The sequence below is a fragment of the Camelus dromedarius genome, chromosome 9 (assembly GCF_036321535.1).
Source record: "Camelus dromedarius isolate mCamDro1 chromosome 9, mCamDro1.pat, whole genome shotgun sequence".
NCBI classification, from domain to species: Eukaryota; Metazoa; Chordata; class Mammalia; order Artiodactyla; family Camelidae; genus Camelus; species Camelus dromedarius.
The window spans coordinates 80,038,382-80,061,746 of record NC_087444.1 but is presented as its reverse complement, the minus strand read 5'-3'; the positions used below and the strand labels follow the sequence as shown (position 1 = coordinate 80,061,746).

General features: G+C 44.0%; 1 protein-coding gene and 1 long non-coding RNA gene across 3 annotated transcripts in view; one reads left to right on the top strand and one right to left on the bottom strand.

Moving 5' to 3' along the window:
• LOC116154688 (uncharacterized) overlaps nt 1-2,665 on the top strand; it is an 8,819-nt gene extending 6,154 nt beyond the window's left edge. The window contains exon 2 of the long non-coding RNA XR_004138626.2: nt 2,457-2,665. This is a non-coding gene — a long non-coding RNA (uncharacterized LOC116154688). The remainder of the gene's footprint in view (nt 1-2,456) is intronic.
• LOC105096816 (zinc finger protein 154) lies at nt 2,568-23,365 on the bottom strand. Of its 2 annotated transcripts, XM_064489950.1 has the most exons (10): nt 23,139-23,365; nt 22,090-22,191; nt 19,385-19,511; nt 16,720-16,797; nt 13,834-13,915; nt 10,682-10,831; nt 7,458-7,570; nt 6,213-6,381; nt 5,712-5,880; nt 2,568-4,719 (listed from the first exon to the last, which is right to left on the bottom strand). In XM_064489950.1, the coding sequence occupies exons 1-5, from the start codon at nt 23,166-23,168 to the stop codon at nt 13,860-13,862; spliced, it is 393 nt and encodes a 130-aa protein (XP_064346020.1). In that variant the 5' UTR covers nt 23,169-23,365; the 3' UTR covers nt 2,568-4,719; nt 5,712-5,880; nt 6,213-6,381; nt 7,458-7,570; nt 10,682-10,831; nt 13,834-13,859. The 2 variants fall into 2 exon arrangements, with proteins under 2 accessions (XP_064346020.1, XP_064346019.1); XM_064489949.1 differs by lacking the exons at nt 2,568-4,719; nt 5,712-5,880; nt 6,213-6,381; ... (1 more) ...; nt 10,682-10,831; nt 13,834-13,915 and having other exon boundaries at nt 15,177-16,797.

Below are 23,365 nucleotides of genomic sequence, written 5' to 3'. Positions count from 1 at the left end.
GGACCATGGTCTGTTCTTGAGGAACACCTCTGAAATTCTCTATTTTTATTTTATTTTTATTGGGGTACAGTTGATTTACAGTACCATGTTAGTTTCTGGTGTATAGCAAAGTGACTTAGTTATACATATATGAATTCTTTTTCATTATAGGTTATTACAAGATATTGAATATGGTTCCCTGGGCTGTACAGTAGGTCCTTGTTGTTTATGTATAGTAGTCTATCTGGTAATCTCAAACTTCTAATTTATCCCTCCCCACTCACTTTCCCCTTTGGTAACCATAAGCTTGTTTTCTATGTTTGTGAGTCTGTGTTTTGTAAACAAGTTCATCTGTATTTTTTTTTTTTTAGATTCCATGTGTGATATAGTATTTGTCTTTCTCTGACTGACTTTACTTGGTATGATAATCTCTAGGTCCATCCATGTTACTGCATGTCTTGGCTGTGGTAAATAGTGCTGCTGTGAACACTGGGGTGCGTGTATCTTTTTGGATTGCAGCTATTGCCTTTTCTGGATATATGCTCAGGAGTAGGATTGCTGCATTCTGTGCTTGCTCTAACTTCAGTTTTTTAAGGCACCTCCATACTGTTGTCCATAGTGGCTGCACCAGTTTTTATTCCCCTCAACAATGTAGGACAGTTCCCTTTACTCCACACCCTCTCCAGCATGTTTTATTTGTAGACTCTTTGATGATGGCCATGCTGACCAGCGTGAAATGATAATGTATTGTAGTTTTGATCTTCATTTCTCTAATAATTAACAATGTTGAGCATCTTTTCATATGCCTATTGGCCATGTATATGTCTTCTTTGGGGAAATGTCTATTCAGGATTTCTGCCCATTTTTTGATTGGGTGATTTGTATGTTTTTATTGAGCTGTATGAGCTGTTTGTATATTTAGGAAATAAACCCCTTGTTGGTCACATCATTTGCAAACATTTTTTTCCCATTCTGTAAGTTGTCTTCGTTTTCTTTATGGTTTCCTTAGCTGTGCAAAAGCTTGTGAGTTTAATTGGGTCCCATTTATTTATTTTTGCTTTTACTTCTTTTGCCTTGGGAGACTGATATAAGAAAATATTGGTATGATTTATCTCAGTGTTTTGCTTATGTTTTCTAGGAGTTTTGTGGTATCACGTCTTACATTTAGGTCTTTATAAATCGTTTTGAGTTCAATTTTGCTGCATCATGTATGCATGTGGAGGTGCTCTAACAACAAATTAGAGCTCCCACATGATGCAGTGTGGTGTGAGGAGGGAGTGTTCTGACCACATTGGTCTACATGAGACTGGCCAGCTGTGCCAGTACCACTTGCTGAAGAGACTAGACTGTCTCTTCTCCATTGTGTGTTCTTGCCTCCTGTGTTGAGGATGGACTGACTGTAGGTCTGTGGGCTCTCTGTTCTGATCCACTGACCCACATGTCTGTCTTTGTGCTGGCAGGTATCTGTCCCTGCAGTTCTAGAGTAAAAGCCTCTCCCCACCACTCACCCCGCAGTGTGCTGGGGAAACACATGGTGGTGTCCTCCACTTGCTGGAGGGAACAGTGAGCACCTGGGCACTCATTGCTTCCTCTTTGATGCATCAGGCCGAGGAGCTGGCCCACTTTTGGCTCAGGACTTTGCTGGTGACTTGAAAAGATGGCTTACTTTTTCAGTAATACTCTTGGTCTCACGTGAGTCCTGTGATGGAATGTTCCATCCTCCAATCGTGAACCTGAGAACAGCCTGCCCCCTATTGCTCTGGTTTGTGATTCTGAAGGAAGGCCTTGCTGCTTACTCATGGGAATTTTATTCCTTGTATGGGGGTGGTTTGAAAATAAGTGGCCTCTGCTAACATAAAGGGATGAACGGTTTTTGTTGGGATCCCAAACTTTATGTGCCTCAGAGGGGACAAAGTGATGGCCTAGTTTGCATTGCTACCCAGAGTCAGTTTGTAGTCTGAGTGCCATGATTTTGTGAAGGGCACACCTATGACAACTTCTTTTGCTTCTTGAGAAACATGAACTTGTACAGTTCACAGGAGAAGTTGCATTGCTCAGTATTAATGAGGTAAATCTGTTCTCCAGGTCCTGCAGAGGGGCCACAGGTCCTGCTGCCCATTAACTCCTTAGAGTAGTATCCCTGGTTGTAAGTACAGTAGGAATCATATTTGTGACAAAAACATTAGGTTTAAAGGAATCGGAGGAAGGAGACTCAGCAGATTGGTTGGAATGTCCCTCTATCAAAATGGCATCCACGTGTTTAGTCACTGGCCGTGAAGGATGAGCAGGCGCAGAAATCCTCTGGCCTCCTGGGCCGTGTACCTCGTGTGAGTAAGGGCCACGGCTGTGAAAAAAAGCCCTTGTGGAATACTGGAGCCCATCTGGGCTTTTCCTTTCACATCTTTGCTGTACACAAAGATGAGCAGGATGAGGAAGAGGGGGATGTGTTAACGCAGCCTGCATTTCTCTTAACTCAGGTGGAAACGGCCCCCCGCGGCTCACCAGTGTTGCTACCAGTGAGGCAAGGCACCTCCACCAGGGCATGAGGAGAGAGATGGGGGATCAGCATACTCAACCTGACTTCCAAAGACAGAAGGAATTGCAGATTTTTATTTCGAACCATATTTTAAAGCTTTAAGAAGATATAAATCATGTGAAATAAACTGCACATACTTGAATTTTACAATTTGGTAAGTTTTTTCCTTTAGTTTTTTATACAATTTTTAAGGTTACTTTCCATTTACAGTTATGACAAAGGGCGGACTGTATTACCTGTGTTGTACACTGCAGCTTTGAGCCTGTCTTACACCCAGTAGTTTGTACCCTCACACCCCCAACCCTACACTTCCCACCCCCTCCTCTCCCTAGAGGTAACCACGACTTTGTTCTCTGTATGTGTGAGTCTGCTGCTTTTTTGTTATCTTCAATATTTTGTTGTACTTTTTAGATTCCACATTACAAGTGATATCATACATTATTTGTCTTTCTCTGTCTCACTTGTTTCACTTAGCGTAATGCCCTCCAAGTCCATGCATGTAGCTGCAAATGCCATTACCTCATTCTGTTTTATGTCTGAGCAGTGTTCCATTGTATAAGTACACCAACACTTCTTTATCCAGTCATCTGTCGACGGACGTTTAGGTTGCTTCTACATCATGGGAATTGTAAATGATGCTGATGTGAACGCTGGGGTGCGTGTACCTTTTTGAACTAGTATCTTCATTTCCTTTGGATATATGCACAGGAATGAAATTGCTGGATCATATGGTAAGCCTGTTTTTAGTCTTTTTTCACAAACATCCATTCTGTTTTCCACAGTGGCTGGACCAATATACATTCCCACCAACAGCGTACAAGCGTCCCCTATTCTCCATAGTTTGCGAACATTTGTTATTTGTGCTATTTTGAAGATAGGCATTCTGACAGGTGTGAGGTGATACTGTGTTTTTCACTTTCATTTGCTTGATGACTGATGTTAAGCATCTTTTCATGTGCCTACTGAAAATCAGCATTTCCTCTTTGGAAAATTGTTCAGATCTTCTGCCCATTTTTAAATTGATTTGTTTCTTTGATGTTGAATTGTATGCATTGTTTATATATATTAGACATTAATCCATTATCGGTCATACCGTGTCCAAATATTTCCTCTGTTTCAGGACACTGTCTTCTCATTTTGTCAACGGTTTCCTTTCTTCAGAAAAAGCTTTTAAGTTTAATTATGTCGCATTTGTTTATTTTTGCCTTTATTTCCTTCATTTTAGGAGACGGATCCAAAAAAATACTGCTGTGATTTATGTCAAAGTGTGTTTTGCCTGTGTTTTCCTCTAGTTTTATAGTATCTGGTCTTACATTTAGGTTGTACTCCATCTTGTTTACTTTTGTATATGGTGTCTGAGAATGTTCTGATTGCATTCTTTTACATGTAGCTGCCCGGTTTTCCCAGAACCACTTACTGAGAGAGACTGTCTTTTGTTCATCGTATGTTCTTGACCCTGTGTCGTAGAGTAAACTGACCCCAAGTGTGCGGGTTTATTTCTGGGCTCTCTGTTCGGTTCTGTTGATCTGTGTGTCTGTTTTCAGGCTGACATCATACTTTCTGATTACTCTAGCTCTGTAGTATAGTCTGATGTCAGGGAGTGATTCCTCCAGCTCCATTCTTTCTCTAGATTGTTGTGGCTGTTTGGGGTCATTTTTTGTTCCATTTATGTGAAAAATGCCATTGGTAATTTGATAGGGGTTGCACTGAAATCTGTAGATTGCCTTGGGTAGTGTGATCGTTTTAACAATACTGAATCTTGCAGTCCAAGGACACGGTATATCTTTCCACCTGTCTGTGTCATCTTCAGTTTCTGTCATCGGTGTCTTAAGTTTTCCAAGGACAGGCCTTTTACCTCCTGAGATAGATTGATTGCTCGGTATTTTATTATTTTTGATGTGGTAATTGGGCTCGTCTCCTTAATTTTCCTTTCTGACAGTTCACTGTTACTATACAGAAATGAAACAAATTTCTACATGTTAATTTTGGATCCTGCAGCGGTACCTAATTCATTGATGAGCTCAATGGATTTTTCTGGGGGCGTCTTCAAGATTTTCTACGTATAGTGCCATGTCATCTGCAAACAGTGACAGTTTTACTTCTTCCTTTCCAATTTGGATTATTTTTCTTTCGCTTTTCTGATTGCTGTGGCTAGGACTTCCAAAATTATGTTGACTGCAAGTGGTGAGAAAGAAGCAAAGCATCTGAAAGACAAATATACGGTATCACGTATGTGGAGTAAAAAAAAAATGATACAAATGAACTTACTTACAAAGCAGAAATAGACTCACAGACACAGAGAACAAATTATGGTTACCAAAGGGGAAGGGTCAGGGGCAGAGAAATTAAGAAGCTGGGGATTAACATATACACACTACGATGTGGAAAACAGAGAAACAACAAGGACCTGCTGTATAGCATGGGGAACTATACTCAGTATCTTGTCATAACCTATAATGGGAGAGAATCTGAAAAAGAATGTATGTCTCTGAATCCCTTTGCTGTACACCTGAAACTGACACAACAATGGTGAGGACTTTAAAACCCCACTCCCAGAGAAAGAAGTAAGGAGACAGACACTGGCCGCACAGGACACATCCCACTAGATGGACTTTACTGACTGATGGAGACAGCATTCCATCTGACACCAGCAGAGGCCACATGCCTTTCAAGTGCACGTGGAGCATTCTCCAGGACAGGTCACATGCTAAGCCACGAAACGGGCCTCAGTAATAAGAAAACTGAAATCATATTAAGCACCTTCTCTGATCACAATGCTATGTGATTTGAAATCAAATACATGAAAAAAACTACAAAAAATAGAAACACATGGAGGCTAAACAATATGCTATTAAACAACCAATGGGTCACTGAAGAAATCAAAGGAAACCTGAAACAAATACAGAGAGGTAATAGAAAGGAAAATCCGATGACCCCAAACCTACGGGCCACACCAAAAGCACTTCTAAGAAGGAAGTTGATTTCGATACAAGCTTAGCTCAGGAAACAAGAACTCAAACCACCGAACCTAATGCCTAAGCGAACTACAAAAAGAAGAACCAACAAAACGAAAGTTAGTAGAAGGAAAGACATCAAAGATTAGAGCAGAAACAAAACAGAGTCTTAAAAAAAAAAAAAATAATAGAAAAGATCAATGGAACCAAAGGCTGGGTCTTGGAAAAGACAGTCCACTTACCTTTTAAAATTCATATTATCTGTTTTTTATAATTTTCTGTCATTTGTTCATCACAATTTGGCACACTCTAGATGTGGCTTTTTGAGTCTCTGATGCTGTTTCACTGTTCACCCTTCCCCCTGTTTCCTGTACATTAGGTGTTGATGTGATGAGTGGTGAGGTTTGATCCCTGCAGACAGATGAGTGATTGTGACTGGGAAGTAAAAACAAAAATTTCTCCCAACCTAGAAACCCTCTTCACAAAGGTAGAGACAAAACCAATCTTATTCTTAAATAAACATTAAACCAAAATAGATGTGCATCAAAGGCAGTCCACTAGGAAGTAGCAAGGAGAGAAAAAAATCTCACAAATAGCTAAGCAGTACAACCCACTGGACACGCATATTCAAGATAAACAATAACAGGTCTTCAAGAAAGAGGAGCCGACAGCACCGTTTGTCTGAGGTGAGTATCTGTGTCAGCTTACTGGCTTTATCCATAGGAAAAAAGCAAACTTCTCACCTCTTCTCACCTCTCTATCGGAGACAGTTTTCATGTTGGAGCAAGGTGTCCACTACGATGAGACTCCTGTCCTCCCACAGGAACTGACAAGCAAGCTGTCTCCCTTGATGTCTGCAGTTTGAAAGGATGGCTCCAAGGTTCTTGAGAAAGACATCTTCGAATCCTAAAACTGGAAGGAAAAAAAAAAGCCAGCTGAAAAAAGGCTTGTGTAGTATCCAAAGACATGAATTTTAAAGAGATGTGACAGTTAGAAATGTCCTAAAGTAAATGCTCTGAGGGAGAAGGAAATCTCCCCATTTTCAACAGGGAGAATTAAAATCAATTTTAAAATGTGTATCTGTGAAATAAAATAGTTTGTATGTGACACACCTAGAAACACAGGGAGTCTAACTGTCTTGCCACCACACCATGACAGCCTGGAAACAAACATTTCAGGCCTTGGATATGAGCTGCACACACACTGGGGACCCTGTGCGGCAGGTCTGTGACACTGACATTTATCAGCCCAGCCTGGGGCACCTCACATACCCCCGGGGATGCAGTGACAAATCTGGGAGGCCATTATCCTGTCACTGTGACAAGTGCAGGATTTATAAGGGGGCCAGACCTCATCTAGCCCATGTAGGGAAAGGCAGTCAAGGTCAGTTCCCTAGGAGAGCGCCAGAACTTTCTTAGGGATTAGCAGTTTCATTCATTGGTTTGCTTTGTACCTAGAGGGGTGGGAAGGAGCAGTCAGGGCTAGAGTCATCGGCTAGAAAGGGTGAGAGGAAGGGCCAGGGAGACAGGGACGGTTGAGGGTCACATCAGACATTCTTGGTCTTTAGCATGTCTTCCAATGTCCACGACAGTGACATAATTCCTAGGTGACAGCTGAGTGCTGGGGCACTGATTGGAGGAGACTCCCTGGGGCAGTATTAGGAGGAAGACCAACAACCCTGGGGTGACTCACGTGTGGCAGCAAGGGCCAGTCATGTGTCCAGGGTGACACCAGGGAAGACACTGCATGCCCGAGAGGGAGGGGAGCATGGAGGCCCTGGGCCAGGGGTGGGGTTCGTTATGTGATGGCTCAGTGTTCAGCAGATGGTCTCACTGGAGTGGAGTCCAGTGGAGTTCAGGGTCTGGATGGCTATTTCTGTCAGGAGAGGATGTGAGGGAAGTAGGTAAGCTGACCCAGAGTAGAGTGTAGGGATAATCTTCCCCAATTCAGATGTCTGGTGGCTGTGTGCCCTTGTGGAAGTCACTCACCCTCTCTGAGCTGCAGATCCCTCCGTTGAGAAGTGGAAATAAATAGCTCCTCTGCTGGATACTTCTGGGGTTGTTAAATGATGTAATTCTCAGGAGAGCGCCTCGTTAACTGCCTGTGAAAAGATGGGTGGGGCTGTTATGGGCAGAATTGTGTCCCCCAAATTCATACACTGAAGTACTAAACCCCCAATACCTCAGAATGGGACTGAATATGGAGATAGGGTCTTTAAAGTGGTAAAATGGCATCATCAGGATGGTTGCTATTCCAGCGTGACCAGTGTCCTTATACACAGAGGAAAACAGGACACAGATGCACACACAGGGAAGACCACATGAAGACACAGGAAGGGGACAGCCACTTACAACTGTAGCCTCAAAAGAAGCCACTGTTAGGTTAACCCCTTGATCTCAGGCTTCCACCCCCCGGAATTGTGCAGAGATAACTTTCTGTTTAAAGCACCCGGACTGTGGTGCCCTGGTCTGGCAACCTTAGCAAACTAACTGAGGGACCACCAGCATCCGGGAGGAGGTCTGCAGGGCACCAGTGGGGAGGGTGAGAAGGACCCTAAGAGGAGCCTGAGGGAAGCAGAAGGGACTTTTTGTGGGGAACCGGGCTGGAGGGGAGGAGGACGCAGTGGGCGAGCCTGGTGTGGATTTCTGCATCCCTGCCTCTCCTGGGGTCACAGCAAGATACACACCCTCCAGCCCACACATCCTCAGTCCCCCAGTGCAAAACGGGGCTAAGATGGAGCCGGCTCAGGAGCTCCTGGGGGATGTGTAGGGCGAGGCCGAGAGGGAGGCTGCAGGGCAGCAGCTGTTAGGGTCCTGATACCTGCAGGGTGCTGCAGTGCCCCGGGGAGCCTGCGATGACCTCCGAGGGTTTCGTGGGCTGCAGGGCTCCAGTGCCAACAGGGGGCTCTTCCCAGAACAGCTCTGACCCCTACTTGGGGTCCTACTCAGAGGCTGCAGCTAAGTCTTCATCCGGTGGGGAGCTGCCCAGGTCAGCTGTCTCCCCAGGAGGCACCCTGAGACACTTCTGCCGTGGGGTTCGGGTCTCTGCTCTGCCTTTTCCCAGCAGCAGGACTGTCTGCTCGTGCCGGAGCCTCTTGTGTCCCCATCTGTGGGATGGGGGTGCTCACAGAGCCCTTTCTTGGAGGCCCTGGGGAGAGGGTCAGCAGGCGGGCTGTGAGCAGCTCTGGGCACTGTGCCCAGTATAAGTGAGCTGTGCCTCGAGGACTATTTTCCAGGTCCAGGGAGAGGGAAATGGGGCTTCTAACCCTGACCCACAACTTCCACGTGGACAAAGCACTAAGGAGCAGCTGGGGTGGCAGAGCCCGCAGACTCTGGAATGGATGCATGCAGGTTTTCAGCCTGACCAGGGGTGCTGATGGCTGGGTCTGTGTTTGTAGGTGGTACACTGTCAGTCTGGGGCTTGAGGCCTGAAGTGTACACACATCTGCGTGTACCATCACCTAAATCTACCAGGAATAATCTTGTGCTTCTTATACAGACTCATTAGAATCTGAATTCTTGCATCTATCTTTATAAATGGCATAATTTCAGCAAAGATGATTTAGACCTTCAGTGGCCATGCTGGGGAACATTCTGTTTGAAAAAAAAAAAAAAGTTCATCTGAGAGGTACTTTAAGTTCTGATAAGCTCAATGGGCAGTTTTTTGTTTTTTGCTATGCAGAGGTCTCCGAAGAAAATTTGGAATTAAAAATTATTTCACTAAAAGATTCTTTGACCAAAAAACTATGAGAACTCATCAATGAATTCAGTAAAGTTGCAGGATACAAAATTAATATACCAAGACATGTTGCATTTCTGTACACTCACAACAAAATTATCACAAAGAGAAATTAAGACAGTAGTCCCATTTGCAGTTGCATCAGAAAGAATAAAATACGTAGGAATAAATCTAACCAAGGAGGTAAAAGACCTATATTTGGAAAACTACAGGACATTGGTGAAAGAAACTGAAGATGACACAGACAGATGGGAAGATACACTATGTTCATAGACTGAAAGAATTAATATTACTAAAGCGATCACACTCTCCAAGGCAGTCTACAGATTCAATGCAATCCCTATCAAAATACTAATGACATTTTTCACAGAACTAGAGCAAATAATTATAAAATTTGCACGGAAATACAAAAGACTCCAAATAGCCAAAACAATCCTGAGAAATAAGAACAAACCTGGAGTTATCACATGCCCTGATTTTAAACTATACTGCAAAGCTACAGGAATCAAAATAGCACAGTACTGGCACAAAAACAAACACCTAGGTCAATGGAACAAACAGAGATCCCAGAAATTACCTCACAAGTATGTGGTCAATTAATCTACAACAAAGGAGAAAAGAAGAAACAATGCACAAAAGACAATCTCAAAAATAAATGGTGTTGGGAAAAATGGACAGCTATATGCAAAAGAATCAAACTATGTAAGTTTCTCATACCACTTACAAAAAATAAACTCAAAATAGTTTAAAGAATTAAATTTAAGACCTGAAACCATAAGACTCCTAGAAGAAAACATAGGCGGTATGCTCTCTGACATCAGTCTTAACTTTTTTTTGGATACGTCTTCAAGGGAAACAAAAACAAAAATGAAGCAATGGGACTGCATCAAACTAAAAAGCTTCTGCACAGTGGAGAACACTACCAACAAAATGAAAAGGCAGCCTACTGAATGAGAGAAGATATTGTAAATGATACATCTGATAAGGGGTTAACCTGATGAAAAAATGGGCAGAGGGCCTGTCAAAAACAACAAATAACAAGCTGTCAAAAACAACAAATAACAAGTGTTGGTGAGAATATGGAGAAAAGGGAACTCTTGTGCACTGTGGTGGGAATGTAAATTGGTGCAGCCATTATGGAAAATATTATGGAGATCCCTCAAAAAATTAAAAATAGAAATAACATAAGATCCAGTAATTCCACTTCTGGGTATTTTTTTGGGAAAAAAAAAAACTAATTGGAAAAGAGAGCGAACTTCCCATATTCCAAGGGTAATGGCTCATCAAAACAAAACAGGAAATGAAATGTTGAGAACAGAAGCCGCTAACCCAAACAAAATGAGAAACAAAATGCTAGAGGCCCCTCAAACAAAATGGGAAGCAAAATCCCAGAGGACAGAAGCCAGCAACAGAGGACACCCAAATAAACTAGAACTTCTACGAAGGTAGGTGGCTTAGGTACAGGAGGACTCACCAGCACGACCTGGGATCACCAAGGAGATGGTAAAGCACAGTGGTCTCTTGTAGGCACCTTACTCGAATCCATGGCGGTGTTAAAGTTTGCAGATCATGCTGTATCCCACTTCTGACAGATGTAACGCCAACCAAAAAATAAGGCAGGAGGCTGTAAGTAAAAACAGAGTTTATCCAGGGTCTTAGGACTGCAATTCAGGAGGCATAAATTCAGGTAACCCCACGAGTGTTCCAGGGAAAGAGAGTCAGGGGTTTACAAAGACAAGAAGCCATGAAGTTGTTGAAGTTGCCTGGCAAGAATTGTGATCGACTGATGCAACAAATACTTAGGAAGTATTTGTCCTTAAGGAATCAGGAGTTATTTTAGGGTAGCGGTCCAATAAGTAGATAGTCTGTCACAAGTTATTTTAGGGTAAGGGTCTGGTATGTATCTTGAGTTTCTTGCAGAAATTCTAGATGACTTCATTGGGACAATAGGTGGTCAAAAGATCAGATTCCATCCAGGCTGAGAGGTACATTAAGCCACACTTCCTTAGTAGCTTCCTGGCTCAAATTTAGAGTGTTCTTAGGAACATCGACTTCATTTTGATTTTCCTTTCACAAAAATCACGCCCATTGCCCGAAAAATTTAGGAAGAACTATGTGTCACAAATGGAGCAATCAAATTCTCCTGACTGTGTGTGTGTGTGTGTGTGTGAGCGTTTTCAGGGCTTATTTCTTACTTTTCGGCTAGACCTACTTTGATGGTTTTAAAATAAGAATGAGATGGAAGTTTCAGAAACTAAGAGACCTACCAAAGGATTATTCTGCTGCCTCTTTGCTCTGCCCAAACCATATTTAAAATTATTCATAGATTATCCCTGATTTCAGTTCTGGGCAGCCATGCAAGTATGCTACTCAGTTCTCCCTTCACGATGGATTTTGTTCTCAAAGTGCAGCTGGCCAACAGCCCCTCATTGTGCTGCCTTGGGAGCCACCACACATCCCAGAAGCCACACTCTCGGCAGGCGGCTCTCAGCCAGTGACTAAGCATGGAACAGGTAATAGCGCTAGGCAACTAGTTACTGTTTATCTTCAAAACATGTAATGGGTTGTATCTGCTTTGAAACATAGAGCGGAGTTTTTTTCAGGTTTTGTAATGTCTTAGCATGTGCCCTGTGATACATACCAAATTCTGGTTTAATGCTTACTCAGTTAAAATAAAAAGTGTTTCCTGTCACTACTACCTTTGAGGAGAGGATTTCTGAGTCCGGAGATTTTATTTTTATTTACCAGTCACCGTCACACACTGGTCTGCTGGGATCAAACTTAAATCACCCATCTCATCAATATCTGGTGTACAGGGTTACGGGGGAAGGGTCATCAGTTAAACAGTTTCAGAGACTCAATAAGCCACATCTAGAATCTGCCAAATTCTGATGAACAAATAAGAATGCAAATGATGAGACTTGAATATTAAGAGACTTAATGAGACACAGCTACTGAAAACCGTAAGAATACATTTTGAATCTTGACTGCGATTAATCTGCCTTAAAGAAACATGCTTTTGAGACAATTACAATAACTGAGCATTCACAACACATTTCCATCTTTAAATGTTTTAAGTGATAGTCATTGGGGTTATGAAGGAACACTCAATTTCTAAAAATGCATTCTGAGGCAGTTATGCTTAAATGTTATGTCTGGGATTAAAAGCAAAGTAACCCACTAGTGTACATGAAGGTGGATGAAACAAGAATGGCCATGAAATGCCAGTAATGATGGTAGATTAGGAAAGGGTTCGTCCAGGTTCTTAACATAGTCTTTTCCATTTCTGTGGCTACTGGAAATAGCCATAAGAGATAAGTCACTGTATCAGTAATTCTATGTTGTGAAGGATGAGTCAAAATGAGTAGAAGTAAAGTTTTGGTTTCAGATGGAAGCATGTGTCAAACCATTAAAATGTACATTTGAAATATGTGCAGTTCACTTTATGCAATTTTACGACAACTGAACTGTTTAAAAATATGTAAAAACTTCTGACTTCCTAATCATTTCACTATTTTTTTCCTATGTTCTCAGTGGCACATTTTCCCACCATCATTAAGGTGGAATATATATTAGCGTGCTACTAGCAACTTTCAAACTCTGTGTTCAGTGATGTCACATTGGAAGTTTTGAATTGACCACAGTGGGAATACTTACACTGGGAAAACTGCGAACAGTACAAATCTTGGCTTGATGATTTTATTGTTTAATAAAATCTACACTTATGAAAGTGATGGAGAATATGTCAGTAATACAGATTAAACTTAAAAGTATATTCTGTATGTAGCCACTGCGTGCAGCAGAATTTAGGAAACAGCATTTCAGTATTCAGTAATAATTATTTCTCACAGCAGGAGTCACATCTCTAAAGAATGGAATTTCAAATAAGTCTTCATTGTTTCATTATCTTATTTGTTAATAAAGAGAGAAACAGTCAATTCATTTTAAAAAATGGACAAAAAGCAGGGGAGGGTATCTCTCAGTGGTAGAGTGCATGCCTAGCATGCATGAGGTTCTAGGTTCAATCCCCAGTACCTCCATTAACAAACAAGCAAACTACCCTGCCTCCTAAGTGGACAAGAATTATAAAAAGACATTTTACTAAAGAGAACATACAAGTGGGAAATGAAAAAATGCTCCACATCAAAAAACATCTAAGAAATACAACTAAAACCACAGTGAGATACTGCTACGTATTTATTTAAAAGGTCAAAAGTATAAGAAGACTGAACATATTGGCAAGGATAAGGAAGATCTGGAAGTCCCAAACTGTTCTGGTAGGAATACCAAAGGACACAAACATTTCAGATCATAGTATGGAGTTCTATAAAAAGTTACACATTCACTAACCCTGTGTCCCAAGCACTGAACCCCAAAGTATTAAAACAGAAAGAGTGAGACGTAACCACATGAAGAAGTGGATTCACATGCCCACAGCAGTTTTACTTAAAACTGTCAGAAACTGGAAACAACTCAAATATGCATAAACAGACAAAGGAATAAACCCACAGAACATCGTACTTCTCATCAATATAAAAAGAATGAATTAATATAAGCATCACTGACAAATCTCAAAATAAATGTTACATGGGGCCATCTGGGGGGAAAAGAGTAAACACTTCCTACCTGATTCAACAGGAATACTGGCTGGGTCAGAGTCCATTATTCGATGAAGCGATATCCCTCCTCCGTATCCTCGTTCTTCTGCCTGCACAGAAATGGCCTTGAGGACGATGGCCCAGAGAGGCTATGGAAATCCACAGAACCTTCAGATTATTTTCTCTCATAACAGCCTCTGCTCTACAAGATTCCCAGCTCAGAAGTCTGAGAATTTCTGCACCTGCTCATCCCTCACAGCCACAATGACTGAACATTGTGAATGCCTCTTTAAGAGACACATTCCAACCAGCTTTTAAGTGTCCTCCTCCCACTATTAATCCAGTGTTTCTGTAACAATTATTTCCCCTATAATCTTACAACCAGTGATGCTGCCCTACAGAATTCTGCACATCAGGGCAACTGGCTCCACTGCAGAACCTGGGAGAAGATTCTCATCAGTGCTGAGCACCAGGTAATGTCTCCTGTGAACAAGACAATTGGATGTTGCTCTCAGAAGCACCAAAGGTTGTTGCAACAACTGCTCCTTCTTCCTGCTGACTCCTGAACCTAGAAAAAATCGTGGCATTCAGGCTACAAATGAAGGACCATAAAGCTCTGTAGTCTTTATTTGGAGGCCTTGGGCAACAACTCAAACAAGGCCAAAATGGAGAGAGATGTATTCTGCCATCACACTGTGCCCTTGAAGCACACAGTTTGGAACTCCCAACAGAAGTTGTTCACTCCTTTATGGTGGCAGAACCCAACCATTTTCAAATCGCCTCCCACAGTGAATGGAACCTCAAAATTAAAGGTGGCTTAAACAATAAGGCTTTTATTATTGCATAAACCAGAGCAATGGGAGGCAGGCTGTTCCTGGGCTTGAGCTGAGGGCTAGATAATTCCATCACAGGAGTCACGGTGACAGGAACAATATCCCTGAATAAAGGTAGTCCATTTTTGCAGGCCACAAGCAGAGTCCTCTGGGCCAAAAATGGGTCAGGTCAGTGACTTAACTCATCAAAGCAACAGGAAAGGAGTAAGCGCTCTGGCTTCTCGCGAACCCCTCCTGAGAATGGGAAAACACCAGTGTTTCCCTGAACACACTGGGGTGGGTGAATGCTCTACACTGTGAGCACGAGCTAGGCAGCAGAGGTGAAATGGCTTGAGCCACAGAAACTGTCAGTGACAGAAATCTGGCAAAGAGCCTGGGCAGATTTAAAAGTACAATGTAGCTCCCAGATACCTGGGATGTTTGCAGATACTTGGATTTAAGAGGTTCAATTCAGACAGCACCATCACGAGGGATCCCAAGTGTCGATACACTGAAAAAGGAAACTGTACATCCCTGCACATGTAAGGTGTTTTTTCCCTTGTGAAATGTGTGGTATCCAAAGAGTGAAGACCTTGGGCTAATACCCTTACGACATTCACTGCATTCATAAGGCCTTGATCCAGTGTAAACAGTGATTTAGGACACTGGAGCTGTAGGTAGAGAATTGAGCATATTCCCCAGATTTTAAGGCCTTTTTCCAGTGTGAATTCTTCGATGTGTGATGAGGTTAGAGCTTTGGCTAAAGGATCTCCCACATTCACTGCACTTATAAGGCCTCTCTCCAGTGTGAACCCTCCGATGAGCAGTGAGGTTGGAGATATATCTAAATGACTTCCCACATTCACTGCACTGGTAAGGCCTTTCTCCAGTGTGAACTCTCCGATGTTGAAGCAGCACAACATTTTGGCGAAATGATTTTCCACATTCGCTACATTCATAAGGCCTTTTCCCAGTGTGAACCCTCTGATGTTGAAGGAGTGAAGAGCTTTTCTTAAAGGACTTCCCACACTCACTGCACTCATAAGGCTTTTCTCCAGTGTGAACTCTCCGATGTGTAATGAGGTTAGAGATGTATCTAAAGGACTTCCCACACTCACTGCACTCATAAGGCTTTTCTCCAGTATGAACTCTCTGATGCTGAAGGAGTGCAGAGCTTTGACGGAAAGATTTCCTACATTCACTGCACTCATAGGGACTTTCTCCAGTGTGAACCCTCTGATGTTGAAGGAGCACAGAGTTTTGGGAAAATGATTTCCCACATTGGCTACATTCATAAGGCCTTTTCCCAGTATGAACACTCCGATGGTGACTGAGGCTGTGGCTTCTGCTAAAAGATTTCCCACATTCTTTACATTCATAAGACCTTCTTCCAGTGTGAACTCTCCCATGTTGAATGAGATGTGATCTTTGGATAAAGGCTTTTCCACATTCACTGCACTTGTAAGGTCTTTCTCCAGTGTGAACTCTCCGATGTTGAATGAGATTTGAGCTTTGGCTGAAAGATTTCCCACATTCACTGCACTCATAAGGCCTTTCTCCAGTGTGAATACTCCAATGTCGAATGAGGTGGGAGCTTTTGCTAAATGATTTCCCACATTCACTGCACATGTAACATCTTCCCCTCATGACGACTCTCTGGTGCTGAACAAGTGTGTGTTTGCAGCTCAAAGTCTTTGTGCAGTCTCCCTGGTTATGACAAATTTTTTTCCCTGAAAATGCAGCCTCACACTCAGCTCCACTATTTGACTTCTCCCAGGTGTTTGTGGCCTGTTGGTGAAGAAATTCTGAGTCACCCAGGAAGTCCTTCTCAACTGCCCCAGAGGTAAAGGGCTTCCTTGATATGTAGAATTTGCAGTTGTTCACAAACAAGTATCTCCTCACATGATTTCTCAAAGGTTCCTCTCCAGTGTGGTGCTTGTGGTGCTGATGGAAGTTTGCTCTGAAACAGAATGGTTTCTCACATGGCCCCAATGTGTGTAGTTTCTGCCCACAATGTGTTCCCTGGTACTTAGCCAGGTGAAAAATGTCACTGAAGCCTGGGCTGCACACCTCATAGGGGTTGGCCTTCTGGGGAAACAGACCTGCCTTGACAGTGCTGATCTGTGACCCTCCTTGAATTTTCTGCTCAGAAACTGCCTCATCTGCTCCATGCCAACAACCTGAAAGCAGAAAAATGCTGGTGAAGTGCATGTTGACTCGTGTGAGGAGAAAGCCCCATTACATATGTGTGTCTCACAAACCCAAGAATGAGTCCTCGGGACTGTCTACAAGACAAGTTGGTTAGGTTCAAGTTGAGTATGGGGATGCTTTGCAGTACTGGCCCTTTAAAGATCACAGAAAGGGGAGGCCTAACAAAGTGAAAGACACAACCACAGGAAGCAACAAAGAGAAGAGGCAGGGTCCACAGCTCATTCTGCTGCAAACAACATTCAGCAGGACCTTGTCTGATGGTGACACATGAGTGCTCTGCAGTAGGCTGAATCCAGGCCCAGGAAAATCCAACTGCAACAGAGCAGCTGGTATTCAAAAATTAAGAATGTGAAAAAAAACAAAAACAAAAACAAAAATTAAGAATGTGCACACCCCATGACACAAAAGGTACAAGCCAATGCTGGGCAACCCTCCAGACAGACCAGTGTTACAAAGCACTGAGACATGTATTCCAGGGAGGTAAGACTTATCTTTGAGCTGCTAGTAAGAAGTGACATGTAACAGAGCTGAGAAGGTGGCTAACTGAAGAATGCAGAAGGACAGGCAGAAATGAGGTGTGGATACCACTGTGATTGGCACCAAAAGGCTAGTCAAAAAGGAAAGATTTCTGCTATGATTTGTATACAGACCTGACATCATGCCCTCCCTCAGGAGCCACTTCTCAGGGCCAGGCCATGTTTGAATTCCTCCTGCTGTAGTTGGATTTCTTTCCTCTCCACCCGACCCCACTGATGAGCAACTAAAAAGAACCTGAATGATTTAAGTACTAAGGTAAAGAGAGGACAAGTGAACATTCAGGACTAGCCAAAAATAACTCAGCACGTGATAGATCACAAGAAAGAAAACTAAATATTACAAAACAAAACAAAACAAAAAAGAAACAAACAAACAAAAAAAACCAGAGGAGTGTCTTTCAAGAATACTTCACGGTCCACATAAGAGTGACCAGGTCATACTATAAAACCCCTAGAGGAACACACAGAACACTGTGGCATAAATTGCAGCACTGCTTTTTTGGATCTGTCTCCTAAAGGAAATAAAAGCAAAAATAAACATATGGGACCTATTTAAACCTAAAAGCTTTTGCACAGCAAAGGAAACCATCGACAAAAAAGATAACCTACTGAATGGGAGAAAATATTTGCAAATGATATGACTGATGAGGCATTAATATCCAACATATATAAGCAGCTCAGACAACTTAACATCATATAACCAAACAACTCAATTTAAAAATGGGTAAAAGAACTGAACATACATTTTTCCAAAGAGGAAATGCAGACGGACAACAAGCACATGAAAAGATGCTCAGCATCGCTAATCATCAGGGAAACTCAAATCAAAACCAGAATTAGGTATCACCTCAAAGCTGTCAGAATGGCTGTCATCAAAAAGAACACAAATAGCAAATGATGGCAAGCATGTGGACAAAAGAACCTCATGCATTGTTGGTGGGAATGTAATTTGGTGCAGCCACTGTAGAAAACAGTATGGAGGTTTCTCACAAACCAAAAAACAGAGCTCCCACCCCTGGGTATATATCCGATAAAAGCAAAAACACTAATTTGAAAAAATACATGCATCCCAATGTTTATAGGTGCATTATTTACAACTGGCAAGATGTGGAACCAACCCAAGTGTCCATCAACAGATGAGTGGATAAAGAAGTGGGGTGTGTGTGTGTGTGTGTGTGTGTGTGTGTGTATACATTACTTATATTATATTATTATATAATACTACTCAGTCATGAAGAATGAAATTTTGCCATTTGTAGCAATGTGGATGGACTTGGAAGGCATTATGCTAAGTGAAGTAAGTCAGACAAAGACAGACAAATACTTTATGATACCATTTATACATGGAGTCTAAAAGATAAAACAAAATAGTGAACAAAAAAAAGGAGACTCACAGATATAGAGACCAAATTAGCGGTTACCAGTGGGAGAAGGAGAGGGGCAATACAGAGGTGAGGAGTGGGAGGTACAAACTACTGGGTGTATGACCGGCTCGAGGATGTACTGTACAGCACAGGGAATATAGCCAATATTTTATAGTAAATGTGTACAGAAATAACTTTTAAAAATTGCATACAATTTTGAAAAATAAAATAAAAAAATATGGAATCACTATGCTGTACACCTAAAACCAATACAACAGTACAAATCAACTATACTTAAAAAAAAAAGTGATCAAGTTAGTGATGGCAATTTCTGGCACAAGTAAGAATGAGGAAATGTTAGCTCGAGGAATACTGTAGAACCTATGGTACACAAGTGCCTTGGATCTGGAAAATGCACCTGGCTAAGCTGAGAGGGTAAACAAGGTAGGATTCATGACTGCAAGACTCTTGACTCTGGACCCATCCCTGTGAGGTGACAGGTAGCCGGAGTAGGGCCTGCTCAAGAAGAGAAGTGCTCCCACCTCAGCCCCACCACAAAGCAGCACCCAAAGTCCTGATGTGAGAAGGGCAGATGTGCCAATGGATAGAGGGGCAGAGACCAGCTCAGGGCACAGGGGTGGGTGCGAGGGCCTTACCCAGGGAGGTTATAAGTGCCAGGTTCTCCAGCATCACGTTGTGGTACAGGCATCTCTGAGCCTCATCAAGGAGACCCCATTCCTCCCAGGAAAAGTTCACGGCCACGTCTTCAAAAGTCACACTGCCCTGTCATGATTAGGACAGATGAGACCACAAACAAGCCCATCTCCTGAGGACCTATGATCCATTCCTCCAGGTATCTATTCTATGCCCATCCTCCTCCCAATCTCCCCAATTAGAGGAAGAACTAGGCCCTGGTGCCACTGGTGCTACTGTCTCCCTATGGACCCCCTGACTACTAGATTCAGCCATCAGCAACAAGAGTTAGGTGCACAGACATCCAAACTGTGGGCCTGACACAGAGGCATCAGCGCCTCTGCCAGGCAATACCCCCGGTATGATCAAGGTCATGTAAGTCCCAACAGCAGGGGCCTGGGGCCACCAGACATACTCCTCCTACAAGTACACATCACTCTTTAAACTGCACATCCCTCACATCTCTATATGCCACAGCCACATGCCCATGGCCACCACCACCTCACTGTCCCAATCCAGAAGCATCTCCCTAGCCTCCCCACTGCTGAAGTATTTTGATCACCTCTTTTGCACTTCACTGGTGAGGGTGAAATTGTGCCTAGAGGTATGGGGATGGCCAAACACAGGGCAGCTGACACTGGACAGATGCAATCAGTAGCATCTTACTAATCTATACCCACAGTCTGGAATAGGAGGACATTACACACCACATAAGGCTACATGGAGTTACTCTGGAAAAGATGAACAACTAAGGGCTGTGGGTAAGCTTTGTAGTATCAAGAGGGTAAGATGCCCTTGGTTCCCACGGGAGGATACAGTTTCCTTTCCTGAATAATTCCAAGGGCTGACAGGGAACTGAAACCCACTACAAAAGGATAAGCAGCAATTATACCTGGTCTCCTCATACAATCCCCTTGATAAAAACAGGTTGTTTGGTTAGGAGACCTTATCCATTGGAGTAGAGTGAGGTGAGAACTGGTGCTCAGACCACATGAGGTCCTCTCAGTTTCAGCACATGTCATGGCAGCATATAACACTGGGACTTAATTTTGGGCCTTACAACAAAATTCAGCAGAGAGTACCTAGAATATGCTTGGCAGATTCATACAGGATCCTTTATTTCCCTAGACTTCCCACAAATCCCACTAGCAGGGACAGCACCACAATCTTCTATAAAGGCCTCCCTGCCAGGCTCCATTCCTTACTTCAGACTGAGCCACACAGAATCTCCTGTAATTTCAGACCCCATGGCCTATTCCACTTCATGCTGTACCTGCTGTTCCCTAACCAGTCACAACCTTCCTCTGTCCACTTAACCCTCATGCAAATCCCAGCCCATTGGTGGCCCACTCAGGCCTACTGTTGCTCATAAATGACCACATTTCACCCTGATCTTGTTCATTCAGGGTGAATGAAACATGCCAGAGCACACCAAAGTCATCAAAAAAAAAAAAACCCTGCAGAGTCCATAGGGAGGTAAGCACCAGCTCCAGCCTGAGTGTCAACTTGCCTCAACTACTTCTAGACCTCCTCATCATCTCAGGTCCATTTTCCCCTTAGAATGGTCACCAGCCACTCTATCTTGTCTCCAAAACATCCTCCTCTGTGGCCACTTACCTTCCTCATTTTGGCTTGTTAAGCCCAACACCATGGCCCAGGTACTCAAGCAAGAGATCCCGTCCACAGCCCCACTGTCCCTTTCCCAGCTGCCTAACAGTTTTTCACCCGATCCTGAAGATTGTCCCTCCTAAATGTCACCACAGCTTATTAAACCTGGTCTACACAGTGCCATCCACATTTTAGATGTCTCCATCCTGTACCACCTCCCAACATTTCCAGACTTATGTGTTCAGCTGCCCCTTTCATGCCTCCACTCAGTAATCTCCGATACACCTCAGACTTCAAATATGGCTAAAACAAAGCTCTTGCTACCCCCATTGAATATCACTTACTTAAATCCTTCTCATCCCAGATGGAGTTTCCATCCCTACTGCTGCTAAGACTGAAAACCCTGGAGCCATCTCTGACTTCTTTTTTGTGTGTGAAGCTTTAGAATATTACAAGGCCATCATAAAAGTAAAAATATATGTATCTCATTACTCTTTCAGTGGTTCAAGTAACAAGTACAAGTAACAAAATAGATTGTTTAGTGTACAAACTGGGAGTTCGTGGGTACAGAGCAACATCAGCCCCAGCTCCACCCCAAAGTGAGGTCCTGTCCAGGGTGCAGACCCTCAGCCAACCAAGGCCTGTTGGCAGATGTCAGCTCTGGTCTCAAGAATGCAGTCAGTCTCACCCTACCCCCGAATGCAGAGTCCAGGCCCTCTACTGTGGGGAGGCAGCAGCTCCCACACTCCAGCTTCTGTTCTGCCACCAGGCCTGAGCTCCAGGGTCCCCTCTCCTGCTGGCCTGGGGCCCCTCTTGTCACGGTGGCCGCCGCTGGTGCTTTGTTTTACTCCCTCCCTGTTCATATTAGAAAAAAATCTCACTGTTTCTTTTAAAACATGACCAGAATCCAACCACTTTCCCTAAGCCACCAGTATGGTCCATTAACCCTCACTTAGATGAAGACAGTAGCCTCTACCCTGATTTCCACCCCCCTCCCCCATGCCTGTCTGTTCTCCACTCTACAGCCAGATGGAGCCTGTTAAGACCTTGGTAAGATCACCTGCCCACTTTGATTCAAACCTCCGGTCACCTCTTGAAGAGACACCCATCTTTTCAGGCAACCGTTTCTGTACTGACTCCTGACGCCGCTCTTTGTTTTCACCTAAAAAAAAGGAGATCTATGGTTTCCTAAACAATCCCTGCTCAGTTTTACCTCTAAGCGTTTAGAAATCTTGGAACTGGTGCCTGCAAGAACACTCCACACCTGTTTACACTGGTTGCCAGTAATGGAAACACCTCTGTATAAAGCACGACATGTACCTAGGACCCTGGGTCTGAGGTTTCTCCAGGGACCCCAGACTCAAGAATTGGAGGACTAGCATTAAGAATCTGAGGAAACCACAATTCAGAGAACACAGGAGTGGGGTGTGGAGCCGGGACACCCTCCACGTACCTGTGCAAATTCCGTAAACGCTCTGCAGCCATGGGAAACTATGCAAAGAGGCAGGCCTCAGAGGAACGAATCCACGGTGGAGTTCCTTGTGCTCACTGCCTCCCTGTACCCTTCCCTGACCCTGGAGACAGGTGACCCAGGCTGCCTGTCTGATCTCAATGATCAGTGTCTGCCCTTACTAGCTGTGTGACCCTGAACAAAGATTCAACCTCCCAGCGCCTCAATGTCCTCATCCCCCACTCCACTGTTCTTCCTTTTAAGAGCCCGTGGGAACGCTTTAACCTGTACGTAGATCGTGCCCCTCCTTTCTTAAAACTCCCCATGGCTTCTACAGTTCTCACAGTAATGAACAACCTGTTTCCCCGGTTTAACTCCGCCTCACGTTGTTTTTTCCCGGCCGACAGAAGACCGACCCCAGGTTTCCCGAATCCTCCCGCCTCAGCCCGGCCTCCAGGCCTCCGCACCGGCCGGACCCTCGCCTGGGGGCCCCTCCCCGCGCCGTCACGCCGTCTGTCAGAAACACGGCCCCACCCGCGGCCGCCTCCCCGGCCTGGACCCCGGGGCCCGGGCCGCAGGCACGCGAGCAGGCGCCCCGCACTCGGGGCTCTAGTGTCCGGCGGGAGAGGGCGGTGCGGGCCCGGAGGACGCGCGTTTACCTGAGGCGGGTCCCTCAGCGCGGCCGCCATCGGGGTCTGACGGCGGAGTGCGGCGGGAAGAGTGGGACGCGGGGGCCCCCCCGGGGAGTCGCAGAGCCTCGAACCCGCCTCGGTGCAGCGGGGCCAGCGTCTCCCCTCAGACCTTCACAGTACCCTCACCTCAGCCCGGACTCAGCGTTCCGGAGGCGGAGCGGACCCAGAGCAGTTAAAATGGCTGCTTGGAGGAG